Source organism: Pristiophorus japonicus, chromosome 2 (genome assembly GCF_044704955.1).
Source record: "Pristiophorus japonicus isolate sPriJap1 chromosome 2, sPriJap1.hap1, whole genome shotgun sequence".
NCBI classification, from domain to species: Eukaryota; Metazoa; Chordata; class Chondrichthyes; family Pristiophoridae; genus Pristiophorus; species Pristiophorus japonicus.
Window position 1 is genome coordinate 55,674,986 of NC_091978.1, and position 13,538 is coordinate 55,688,523.

Here is a 13,538-nt window from a genome sequence, read left to right on the forward strand (position 1 = left end):
TCAGTCAGCCTAACCGCGGTGGTGGAAAAATTATTGGAAAAAATCTCGAGGGACAGGATAAGTCTTCATTTAGAAATACATGGATTAGTCAAGGACAATCAGCATGGATTTGTTAAGGGAAGGTCGTGTCTGACTAACTTGATTGAATTTTTCGAGGCGATAACCAGGAGGGTCGATGAGAGCAATGCGTATGATGTAGTGTATATGGATTTTAGCAAAGCTTTTGATAAGGTCCAACATGGCAGACTGGTCACAAAAGTAATAGCCATGGGATCCAGGGCAAAGTGGTAAGTTGGATCCAAAATTGGCTCGGAGGCAGGAAGCAAAAGATAATGGTTGATGGGTGTTTTTGTGACTGGAAGGCTGTATCCAGTGGGTTTCCGCAGGGCTCAGTACTGGGTCCCTTGCTTTTTGTGGTATATATCAATGACAGGGACTTAAATGTTGGGGGTATGATTAAGAAGTTTGCAGATGACACTAAAATAGGCTGTGTGGTTGACAATGAAGAAGAAAGCTGCAGACTGCAGGAAGATAGCAATGTACTGGTCAGGTGGGCAGAACAGTGGCAAATGGAATTCAATCTGGGTAAGTGTGAGGTAATGCATTTGGGGAGGTCTAACAAGGCAAGGGAATATACATTAAATGGTACGACAATGAAAAGTGTAGAGGAACAAAGGGACCTTGGAGTGCAGGTCCACAGATCCCTGAAGATAGCACGCCAGGTAGATAAGGTGGTTAAGAAGACATATGGAATACTTGCCTTTATAAGTCGAGGCATGGAATACAAGAGCAAGGAGGTTATGCTTGAACTGTATAAAACACTGGTTAGGCTGCAGCTGGAGTACTGTGTGCAGTTCTGGTTACCACATTTCAGGAAAGATTGCACTGGAAAGGGTACAGAAGAGATTTACAAGACTGTTGCCTGGACTGGAGAATTTTGGCTATGAAGAAAGATTGGAGATGCTGTGTCTGTTTTCTTTGGAACGGAGGGGGCTGAGGGGAGACCTGATTGAGGTGTATAAAATTATGAAGGGCCTGGATAGAATGGATAGGAAGGGTCCGTTTCCCTTGGCAGAGGGATCAACAGCCAGAGGGCATAGATTTAAAGTAATTTGGGGGAGGTTCAAGGGAGATATGAGACGACATTTCTTCACCCAGAGGGTGGTGGGGGTCTGGAACTCACTGCCTGAAAGGGTGGTAGAGGCAGAAACCCTAACCATATTGAAAAGATACTTGGATGTGCACTTAAAGGGCCCAAGTTTCCAAGCGCGCCTAGAACGGCGCAGTCCCGACTTGGACGCCCGTTTTTCGCGCCACAAAGTGCGCCTAAAAAAACCCTCCAGATTCTCCACCTCCCTGCAGGTCCTCTGGCCCTCGGCGCAGCGCAGCACGAGCTGTAGGGGGCGGAGCCAGGTCCCTGCGCCGAAAACAGTGCCGGGACCTATGCACATGCGCGCTACAGTGGGCACGCAAGTGCAATAGCTCCAGGCGCCCGAAACTGTGTGGGAGGGGCCGAAGCACGCAGTCCCTAGCCCTGGCCCAATGGCCTCACTGGGGCTGCATGAATAAGGCTCCTCCCATGGCCAGCTCCTGCTTCCTCCTGACCCGACTCGACTCCCGCTTCCCGTCCCCGACACCCGCTCCCCCCGCCCCCGGAATGGATCCGACCTGGCCTCCGTCCCCCCGACCTGACCTCCCTCTCCCTCCCTCCCTCCCCCCGACCCGAACTGACCTCCCTCCCACCACCCCCCCGACCCAACGCCACCTACCTGTAAATCTGGTGCTGGGGACGGGCCCTGCCCGAAGTCTCGGGCACGGCCCGTTCAGCCTCCCACCCCCTTCTTCTTCCCCCCACCCCCAAAATCTCCCTCCCCCCCCCATCTCCTTTCTCCCCCCATCCCCCTCTGCTCCCCCCCTCTCTCCCTCTGTCAGAAACACAGACACTGACAGACAGAGAATGAGAGACACACAGACAGAGAGATGGAGACACTAACAGAGACACACTGAGGGGGGCATCCCAGCACGCTGTTGGAGGGCTCCCAGTGCTGCAGTCGGTAAGTAGAAAATGTTTTATTTATTGATTTAAAAAAAAAATTATTTCTTATTAATTTCTTTTGATTGATTTATTGGTTGATTTATTGATGTATTTATCATTTATTATTGATGATGGCTCTTTATTTGTAAAACTGAAGTGTTTAATGTTTGTAAACTTCCCTTTAAACACCGCCCTCCACCATTCCCTACGCCTGATTTTCTAAAGTGTAGACAAGGTTTTTTCGAGCGTACAAAAATCTTCACGTACTCCATTCTAAGTTAGTTTGGAGTAAGTTTTCACTGACGAAACTTTGAAAACAGGTGTAAGTGGCCGGCCACGCCCCCTTTTGAAAAAAAAATTCTGTTCCAAAGTGAAACTGTTCTAACTGACTAGAACTGGAGCAAACTAAATGACGAGAATTCCGATTTCTAAGATACTCCGTTCTACACCAGTTGCTCCTAAAAATCAGGAGCAAATCATGTGGAAACTTGGGGCCAAAGTGCCGGGCTACAGACCAAGAGCTGGAAAGTAAGATTAGGCTGGATAGCTCTTTGTCGGCCGGCGCGGATACGATGGGCTGAAATGGCCTCCTTGCGTTCTGTAAATTTCTATGATTCTATGAAGGTATGAGTGAAACCGTGAAAGCAGTACCATGGAGGTAGACTGTACAAGAGAGATACTGTAGGAGATTGATGAAATTGAGGACTGCTTCTGAGGATTTGCAAATAGAGCTGAACACTGAAATCATCAGCAAACAACCCCACTTCTGACCTTATGATGGAGGGAAGGCTATTAATGAAGCAGCTGAAGACAGTTGGACCAAGAACACTGTGCTCAGCAACTCTTGGAGCGATGACCTGAGGCCGGTATGATGATTGGCTTCCTTTGTGCCAGGTAAGACTCCAGCCACTGCAGAATTTTCTACCTGATCCCCATTTACTTCAGTTTTACTAGGGCTCCTTCTTGCCACACTCAATACTGCCTTGATGTCAAAGGCAGTTACTCTCACCTCACCTGGATCGTAAAATCTACAGTATGAATTTAAAAAAAATGAAAACGTGTATGCTGAAGTGCTTTTGAGGCAGGATCTAATATCAGATGACAGACTAACATATTCTAGTGGTTTATGACAAAATTGAAACCCTGAGATTTAAGTACTTCATTGTAATTACTTCAAAGTATTCATTACTCTATACAGGTGCAGCCTCTAAAATCCGGAATCCTCGGGACCGAGGCCATTCCGGATTCCGGGCTTTCGATCGTCTCTTTCTGACGTCACGAATCCGGAAACACCCGAGCCCAGGTTCGAGTATTTCCGGATGTCGGAACATCAGAAACGGGGGGTGGGTGGGGGGAGGGGTACCTGCCAAGGAGCTGTTCGGGCCCCGCCGAGGAGGTAGTCAGGCGCGTCCCCGCTGAGTAGGTCGTTGGGCTGGCCGGGGCCCGTCGAGGAGGCAGTTGTCGGTCCGGCCCCGCCGAGGAGGTTGTCGGGCGGGCTCCACCGAGGAGACATAGAAACATAGAAAATAGGTGCAGGAGTAGGCCATTCAGCCCTTCAAGCCTGCACCGCCATTCAATAAGATCATGGCTGATCATTCACCTCAGTACCCCTTTCCTGCTTTCTCTCCATACCCCTTGATCACTTTAGCCATAAGAGCCATATCTAACTCCCTCTTGAATATATCCAATGAACTGGCCTCAACAACTCTCTGCGGCAGGGAATTCCACAGATTAACAACTCTCTGAGTGAAGTTGTTTCTCCTCATCTCATTCCTAAATGGCCTACCCCTTATCCTATGACTATGTCCCTTGGTTCTGGACTTCCCCAACATCGGGAACATTCTTCCCACATCTAACCTGTCCAGTCCCGTCAGAATCTTATACGTTTCTATGAGATCCCCTCTCATCCTTCTAAACTCTAGTGAATAAAGGCCCAGTTGATCCAGTCTCTCCTGATAGGTCAGTCCAGCCATCCCTGGAATCAGTCTGGTGAACCTTCGCTGCACTCCCTCAATAGCAAGAACGTCCTTCCTCAGATTGGGAGACCAAAAGTGAACATAATATTCCAGGTGAGGCCTCACCAAGGCCCTGTACAACTGCAGTAAGACCTCCCTGCTACTATACTCAAATCCCCTAGCTATGAAGGCCAACATACCATTTGTCTTCTTCACCGCCTGCTGTACCTGCATGCCAACTTTCAATGACTGATGTACCATGACACCCAGGTCTCGTTGCACCTCCCCTTTTCCTAATCTGCCGCCATTCAGATAATATTCTGCCTTCGTGTTTTTGCCCCCAAAATGGATAACCTCACATTTATCCACATTATACTGTATCTACCATGCATTTGCCCACTCACCTAACATGTCCAAGTCACCCTGCAGCCTCTTAGCGTCCTCCTCACAGCTCACACCGCCACCCAGTTTAGTGTCATCTGCAAACTTGGAGATATTACACTCAATTCCTTCATCTAAATCGTTAATGCATATTGTAAAGAGCTGGGGTCCCAACACTGAGCCCTGCGGCACTCCACTAGTCACTGCCTGCCATTCTGAAAAGGAACTGCTATCCCGACTCTCTGCTTCCTGTCTGCCAACGAGTTCTCTATCCACGTCAATACATTACCCCCAATACCATGCACTTTGATTTTGCACACCAATCTCTTGTGCAGGACCTTGTCAAAAGCCTTTTGAAAGTCCAAATACACCACATCCACTGGTTCTCCCTTGTCCACTCTGCTAGTTACATCCGCAAAAAATTCCAGAAGATTCATCTAGCATGATTTCCCTTTCATAAATCCATGCTGACTTGGACCGATCCTGTCACTGCTTTCCAAATGCGCTGCTATTTCATCCTTAATGATTGATTCCAACATTTTTCCTACCACTGATGTCAGGCTAACCGGTCTATAATTACAAGTTTTCTCTCTCCCTTCTTTTTTAAAAAGTGGTGTTACATTAGCTACCCTCCAGTCCATAGGAACTGATCCAGAGTCGATAGACTGTTGGAAAATGATCACCAATGCATCCACTATTTCTAGGGCCATTTCCTTAAGTACTCACTCTGGGATGCAGACTATCAGGCCCCAGGAATTTATCGGCCTTTAATCCCATCAATTTCCCTAACACAATTTTCCGCCTAATAAGGATATCCTTCAGTTCCTCCTCACTAGACCCACTATCCCCTAGTACATTCGGAAGGTTATTTGTGTCTTCCTTCGTGAAGATAGAACCAAAATATCTGTTCAATTGGTCTGCCATTTCTTTGTTCCCCATTATAAATTCACCTGAATCCGACTGCAATTCTTCACCAATGTCTTCAACAATCTTTTTCTCTTCACATATTTATAGAAGCTTTTGCAGTCAGTTTTTATGTTCCCTGCAAGCTTCCTCTCGTACTCTATTTTCCCCTTCTTAATTAAACCCTTAGTCCTCCTCTGTTGAATTCTAAATTTCTCCCAGTCCTCAGGTTTGTTGCTTTTTCTAGCCAATTTATCTGCCTCTTCCTTGGCTTTAACTATCCTTAATTTCCCTTGTTAGCCACGGTTGAGCCACCTTCCCCGTTTTATTTTTACTCCAGACAGGGATGTACAATTGCTGAAGTTCATCCATGTGATCTTTAAATGTTTGCCATTGCTTATCCACCATCAACCCTTTAAGTATCCTTTGCCAGTCTATTCTAGCCAATTCACGCCTCATACCGTCGAAGTTACCTTTCCTTATGTTCAGGACCCTAGTTTCTGAATTAACTGTGTCACTCTCCATCTTAATAAAAAATTCTACCATATTATGGTCACTCTTCCCCCCCAAGGGGCCTTGCACAACAAGATTGCTAATTAGTCCCTTCTCATTGCACATCACCCAGTCTAGGATGGCCAGTTCTCTAGTTGGTTCCTCGACTATTGGTCTAGCAAACCATCCCTAATACACTCCAGGAAATCCTCCTCCACCGTATTGCTACCAGTTTGGTTAGCCCAATCAATATGTAGATTAAAGTTGCCCATGATTACTGCTGTACCTTTATTGCACACATCCCTTATTTCTTGTTTGATGCTGTCTCCAACCTCACTACTACTGTTTGGTGGTCTGTACACAACTCCCACTAGCGTTTTCTGCCCTTTGGTATTCCGCAGCTCCACCCATACTGATTCCACATCATCCAGGCTAATGTCCCTCCTTACTATTGCATTAATTTTGCTACCCCGCCTCCTTTTCCTCTCTGCCTATCCTTCCTAAATGTTGAATACCCCTGGATGTTGAGTTCCCAGCCTTGGTCACCCTGGAGCCATGTCTCCGTGATGCCAATTACCCTGAAGTAAGAACAGTGGTGGTGAGGCGAGCGGCAATGAGGCGAGGCCCAAGGTTGGATAACAACGGAGCCCCCGAGGTCGGCAGGGTCCAGATTCCGGAACATTTTATGGATTTCGGATGACCCTGCCACCAATCGTCCTGGAGTCCAGATTCCGGAGCTCCGGATTCTCGACATTGCACTTGTATAATAGACCATTAACATTTTCCTTTTGCCTTTAAAGACTGCAGGTCCCATCTTCAATTTAGGTTCACCTAATGATAAAACTGTGGAATTCCTTTCTAACAGTGATCTCATGGCAAATAACGTGGCGAAAATTGTGGCCTCGCAGGGTCCGTACAAAGTGCGCATGGACCCGGCGAGGCCTCGCAAAAGTCGGTTTTCGGGGGCGCGATGCGCTTGTGCCAAGCACCAGTTTTTCCACTCTGTCAAGATTTCTCTGTACAGATCCTACACATCCCCGGCAGAAGGACATTCGCGCGGGCGATTTGCCCAACTCAGGCCCAGCGAATGTCCTTCAAACCTTTACGCCTGGCGCATAGCTTACTTTTACCAGCATAACACTTTTAAAACATATAAAAATTAAATTTAAACACTCATTTTTATTTTAAAAACCCTGTCCATTAAGGTAAGTTTATGTTTAAAACTATTAAAACACAAAAAAATTCCAAAAAATATTTTTTTTTCTAAAACATTTAATTACATTTAAATTCAATGAATTTTAAATATGTGAGGTGTTCTATTTATTTATTATGCTGTGTTTCGGTGTTTCAGGGTTTTTTCCTTTTAATAGTAATGGGAGCCCGTAGAAACAGAGCTCCTATTTTTATCAATGAGAATACTGCATAGAGATTGGTGGTTCAGGCCCATGTGACTCCAGCTTGTGCAGCGAATCTAGGCCTCCAAGGTGTTCTTCCGGGACCACCAGGTACTTGCGTAGATTTTTTTCAGTTTGGAGGCATTTGTACAAAAAAAGCCTCCAACCGCAATTCCCTCCACCGCCACCCCCACCCCCCCCACGTTTCATTACAAAAGCACTTTCACTATTACTAGAGTCTTTTGAATGGCTGCCATTGAAGATGGACTTTTCAACTGGTCAGTATTATTAAAAAAAGCACGTTTCTTTGTCACAATGTTTCAATGTTCTTCTATAACTATCTACAGTCAAATGATCCAAAAAGGTCAAGCAGCAGCACCTGAATTCATTAATATTTAACATTTAGTAAATCAATGGTAATGTATCATTAAAAGGTTGATAAACATTGGACTAGGTCAAGCTACCTTAAATCATAGATCTATGTACGAGAACAAAAAGCTACATCATTTATAATTAACAATTTCTGTAGCTCATGCCATTTGAAATATCACTTTTCAAATGCAACAGTAAATTAGTGGTTATACATTTTAAAAAGAAAGATCTGCCCTGTCCCCAGTTTTCATCCCTCCTTTCCTTTCTGGGGGACCTTTCTTGGGGGCCCCAACTCAATGGATGCCAGATGCTCTCCTGTATTTCACCCAAGTGGCCATTCTTCTAGATGGTAAATGCCAACAGGCTATTCAACTGTGGGGATCATCACAGCCAAACTGAAACCTGTTCTCAACCAATGTCCAAACATTTTTCCCTCTCCCTAGCCCAGGGCCACTTGCAGCAATGCTTTTGCTTGCCTGGTAATACACGCAAGGAGGCACATAATAGCAGTCCAAAGTGGATTTCTCCCTCTGTTTCAATTGGTCTCAACTTGCACAGTCGTCCAGCTGAGATTCGGAATTGAGCATAATGGGCAGCAGGGCACTAAACCTGCGTCCTACCATTGCCATGGCCCCATGTGTTCTCTGATGAGGAATGAATGTTTTATCAGAATAATCTTTGTCCTTAGCATGCTTTAATTTTCAAAACACAAACTTGCTCTTCACAATTACATGTTGCTATAACTTCTTTGAAGTGATATTTATTCTGCTGAAATGCCACACAATGCTAAACATTGTAAAACATGTTTGTTGACTTTTCTATGTCTCTGAATTGCCTTTTGCCACTATGTTTAGTGTTTTATAATTGTTAGATAATGGCAGACATTTTGTGAATTCCCTCCAGTGATATTATAATGTGACATTTCTGCTCCAGTGATGACACAGCCGTGTATGGAGCACTGTAGGAAATTCTTCAAACAAAAAGTGCCCATAGTTCTCCAGCCCCAGGCCATCAACCCATCTGTATTACAGTCTGCCTTTAGAGGTAATGCTGTAATGTAAATTGAGGCAACATATGTGCCTCAAGATTTTTTTTTTGGTCTCCAGCATCAAAGCATAACCAGGAGCAACGGTAAATTGGTACTTTGGCACTGCTTGCTGTTAGGGCCTCCAGTTCCGACAGGCTGCTGAATTCTCAGCCTGCCTGTCTAGAAATATAATTTTCACATTGCTGTCCAGAACAAACCTCTCCCCCTTTGGGGATGTGAACAACTGCCACATGCACCTTTCTGGCTGTGCCCACTTCAAAATTGGCACAACAGTATAACATGGTGAATTTTCAACAGAAGGAGCCAAATCACACCGAAGAACTGTTTTCACTAGAAGCATGAAATGCAGTAGCAATGGCTGACTGAAAAGTTAGAGACAATCCGAAACAATGTAGAGAGAGTTACATGAAATTCAGCAGGTTACACCTCCTCTTTTATGTATATATTAATCTTCATTGAAATCAACATCACTGAAACACATGCAGAACAATGAAAGAAACAAACAAATCAATCAATCAGGGACTACACAAAAATCAACATGGCAATTCTTCCTTACTTTAAATTCAAACTAAGAAACTTCTGACAGATATAAGAACTATGTACACAATATACTATGAACTAAACGATCTATTATTGGCAGCCTGACCCGAGGAAGAGTTGACTGGGTGCGTAAACATTTTAATAAAATGTAATACGCAAATACATAATGCATAACAAAGTATATAATAAACTACATGCACCATCACAGAGCTTGCAAGTTTAAAAAAGGGTTAAAGCCATAGTAATCTCCGTGAAAAGGTGATAGAAATGGAAATGGAATTGGAAAGTCTGAACCCAGTGGCGTACATCACTTTCAATACCCACTGTTCCTGTCCTCAAAACATTTTGGAGGCAAGCAAAGTTAAAATTATACCATCAGGGAAACACCGAATGCATATATCCTGAATACATTTGTCTGGGACATGTTACAACCAACTATAATTTCAGGAACAAAAAACTTTCTTGAGTTTCAGATCACTGACCAACAAGTTGGTCAAAGCAGACAAATGGTCTACTTCTGCTCCCATGTTCCACTGGTTTATCTGATTAAGATTTATTTTTAATAAAATTAACTGTCTAAAAATCACTGGCACAATTTTAGAAGTAATTTGGAATTTATTATTTAATGTCTCAAAAGCTGCCGAGTCAGAGAACCTTCAATTTTATTAGCATAATTTTCCATGAGGTTTTTGTTGAGAATAAATTGTGAAAGGAAAAAAAGGAAGACAACTGTTTGTAGCAACTGCATGCTTTACTGTTGGCTAGTGGGTAAAGGCACTGCCTGATGTAATGATAAGCCACATTAACCAGAAGGTCTCAGGTTCAATTCCTGCTATGTCCTAACTTGGCTGAAATAATAAAATTGGCATCAATTGATAAGGAGGGCAAATAATTGTGTTAAACCATATCACAACAAGAGTCACTGCACCTATGAAATAGAATGTTAATGCACAAGATTGTTCTGCAAAGCTTGCAGGATTAAAAAAATGCATCAGCTGCATTTAAAACACCACGTTTTTCCTGGAACCCAAATCACAATCTCATACTGTAATGTCGACTGTAATTTAGGAAGAGACTTTTCTGGGCTTCGGACCATTGACCAACAAGATGATCTCATTCACCCCCAGCACCCCCTCCCCTTCCCATGGCACTTTCCTGTACAAATGCAGGAGATGCAACACCTGCTCTTTTACCTCCTCCTCCCTTCCCATTGTCCAGGTCCCCAAACACTCCTTCCAGGTGAAACAGTGATTTACTTGTACTTCTTGTAATGTTGCATACTATATTCGCTGTTCACAATATAGTCTCCTCTACACTTGGGAGACCAAACACATATAGGATGATCGCTTTGCGAACACCTCCATTCAGTCCGTAAGAGTGACCCCAAGCTTCGTGTTCACCTGCCACTTTAATTCTCCGTTCCACTCCCACTCTAACCTCGGCCTCTTACATTGTTCCAATGAAGCTCAACGTAAGCTCGAGGAATAGCACCTCATCTTGCGATGAGGCACATTAGAGCCTTCTGGATTCAACATCAATTTCAGACCATAAACTCTGCCCCTATTTTTTTTCCCAGACGGCAGCTGTTGATAATTCGGTCATCCCCATTTGCAGCATTTAACCACTCCTGCCTACTACCCTATCACAGACTGTCCATTTTGTTCTTTCTTCCCTTCCCCACTTTCCCTACCTCTGTGCCTGGTTAAAATCTGTTACATCCCTAACTTTTTCCAGTTCTAACAAAAAGTCACAAACCTGAAACATTAACTCTGTTTCTCTCTCCACAGATGCTGCCTGACCTGCTGAGTGTTTCCAGCATTTTCTGTTTTTATTTCAGATTCCAGCATCTGCAGTATTTTGCTCATGTAAGATGGTCTCATTGTTCTTTAAAAATGGAAATCGAGAGTTCCTGGAAAATTTAGTGGGTAAAGGCAGCTACTGAGCCGTGCAGGTCAGGGAGGTCTCTGGTACATTCTTGGTATGTGCGATGTTATCAGATATTGATGGGGTCTGATTGAGGGATCTCCAGGCTAGAAATTGGGAGCAAAGTAAAATCAGTCAGGATTCCCCCTACTGATCAATTACTCTTATCCAATGATCCTTGCAGGATAGTGGACGTGTGCAAATAATGGTTGATAACAGGATTGAGTTTGGCTGTGACGGATTGCAAGGTTGAACAAGCAACAGAACAGCTCCCTCTTTCCCCAGTACTGGTGCCAGTGCCCCATGAATCAAAACCCTTCCTCCCACACCAGCCTTTGAGCCACTCATTTAACTCTCTGTTCAGCTTCTCTGATTTTAAGAAAGCATTTGTGATCTCCAGATAGCTCAGTGGGTATGATGTCAAATCAAAGGTATCACAGTCCAGCCCCTTACCCAAAGAACATCTTCTAGCAGGAGTCACTGGATAGTGAGCAGCACTTCCTCCCTAGACCTGGGCTGCTGAGACCAAATCGCAGTGCTTCAACTGCTGCCAAGGCAAAATTTGCCAGTTCAACATAGACTAGGAATTAAATCTGGGACATTCTCGTCTGCTTGGGTGAACATCATCCTACACAGTGCATTTACCCAAACCCAATTACTTCTTAGGGCAAGAAGTTGAAAAAGTGCAACTACAGCAGAAGACACTACAGCTTCAACACTGACAGTACAACATTGTAGCAGCATGCAAGATCAGGCAAATGGAATTGCTGCATGCAACACAGTATATGAAAGAGCAAAGGTTAATAACCTGGAAGCATAAGACTTGAGAATGTGGGAGCAAGGAAAGTATATTAAGTCCTCTCCTGTGTCACTGCAAGTTGAAAACCACTTCTGCAATGTGGTGCAGTGAGAGCGGGGGAAATACATTTTGTCCAATACATACAGGTATCTCCGCAAGAGGCGGCATGTGTAACTGAAAGACAAAGTTAAGGGAGAAAGGGAGTTAAGGGAGGAATTGTTTTTTAAATAAATAAAACTAGGTGCAGTTTTAAAAGTTTGTATCTGTAGTCATGACAATCAGAGATATACGAGGTGGAACTAGACTGAGTGGTAACCATTACAGTAGGCTAGCATTGAAGAGTGAAAAAAATGAATAATTTGCAGGAAAGTAAAACCTGAGGAGGAAAACACAATTATTTAATCCTTTGCAATCAATAAGACACTTTTACTGCACCTATTAGATGGGTTTAAGCTATCTATATCTGTTCATGACCGCAGTCGTGACGATCGCAGAGTTCTTGGAGACCAAGTTTCATCTTCACACGGATTTCATCCGACAGCCATAAAGCGTTGTGGGCATCGGCAGCTGCAGAACTGTGCTCCACCACAACATGCAAGCTCATGGCCCGGTATATCCCTCACCCCATTATTATCAAGCCAGATGACCAATCCTGGTTCAATTAGGAGTGTAGAAGAGTATGCTGGGAGCAGCACTAGGTGTACTGGAAAATGAGACAGCCAAGCAATCCCACAACTAATAGATCAAGTCAAAGCTCTGCAGCCCTGCCACATAGTCATTCATGGTGGTGAGCAAATAAACAACTAACAGGAGGATGGGCGCCATGAACATCCCCATCCTCAATGATGGAAGTTCCCAGCATGTGGATGCAGAAGCAAGGCTGAAGTATTCGCAACCATCTTCAGTAAGAAGGGTGGAGTGGATTACCCTTCTCGGCCGCCTCCTGAGGTCACAAAATCACAGATGCTAGTCTTCAGCCAATTCATAGAAACATAGAAAATAGGTGCAGGAGTAGGCCATTCGGTCCTTCGAGTCTGCAACGCCATTCAATCTGTTCATGGCTGAACATGCAATTTCCGTACCCCATTCCTGCTTTCTCACCATACCCCTTGATCCCCTTAGTAGTAAGGACTACATCTAACTCCTTTTTGAATATATTTAGTGAATTGGCCTCAACAACTTTTTGTGGTAGAGAATTCCACAGGTTCACCACTCTCTGGGTGAAAACATTTCTCCTCATCTCAGTCCTAAATGGCTTACCCCTTAGCCTTAGACTGTGACCCCTGGTTCTGGACTTCCTTAACATTGGGAACATTCTTCCTGCATCTAACCTGTCTAAACCCGTCAGAATTTTAAACGTTTCTATGAGGTACCCTCTCATTCTTCTGAACTCCAGTGAATACAAGCCCAGTTGATCCAGTCTTCCTTGATATATCAGTCCCGCCATCCCAGGAATCAGTCTGGTGATCCTTCGCTGCACTCCCTCAATAGCAAGAATGTCCTTCCTCAAGTTAGGAGACCAAAACTGTACACAATACTCCAGGTGTGGCCTCACCAAGGCCCTGTACAATTGTAGTAACAGCTCCCTGCCCCTGTACTCAAATCCCCTTGCTATGAAGGCCAACATGCCATTTCTTTTCTTAACCGCCTGCTGTACCTGCATGCCAACCTTCAATGACTGATGTACCATGACACC

At 44.4% G+C, this 13,538-nt stretch overlaps 1 protein-coding gene across 3 annotated transcripts in view; it reads right to left on the reverse strand.

The window, feature by feature from the left end:
* The window catches only part of dym (dymeclin), a 669,399-nt gene that overhangs the window by 314,702 nt on the left and 341,159 nt on the right, over positions 1 to 13,538 (reverse strand). For 2 of the 3 annotated variants that reach the window (XM_070867483.1, XM_070867482.1), the window contains exon 14: positions 11,852 to 12,016. The exons of the other annotated variant lie outside the window; for it this stretch is intronic. In XM_070867483.1, coding sequence (XP_070723584.1) covers positions 11,852 to 12,016 — 165 coding nt within the window. The remainder of the gene's footprint in view (positions 1 to 11,851; positions 12,017 to 13,538) is intronic. 3 annotated transcript variants of the gene reach the window in all.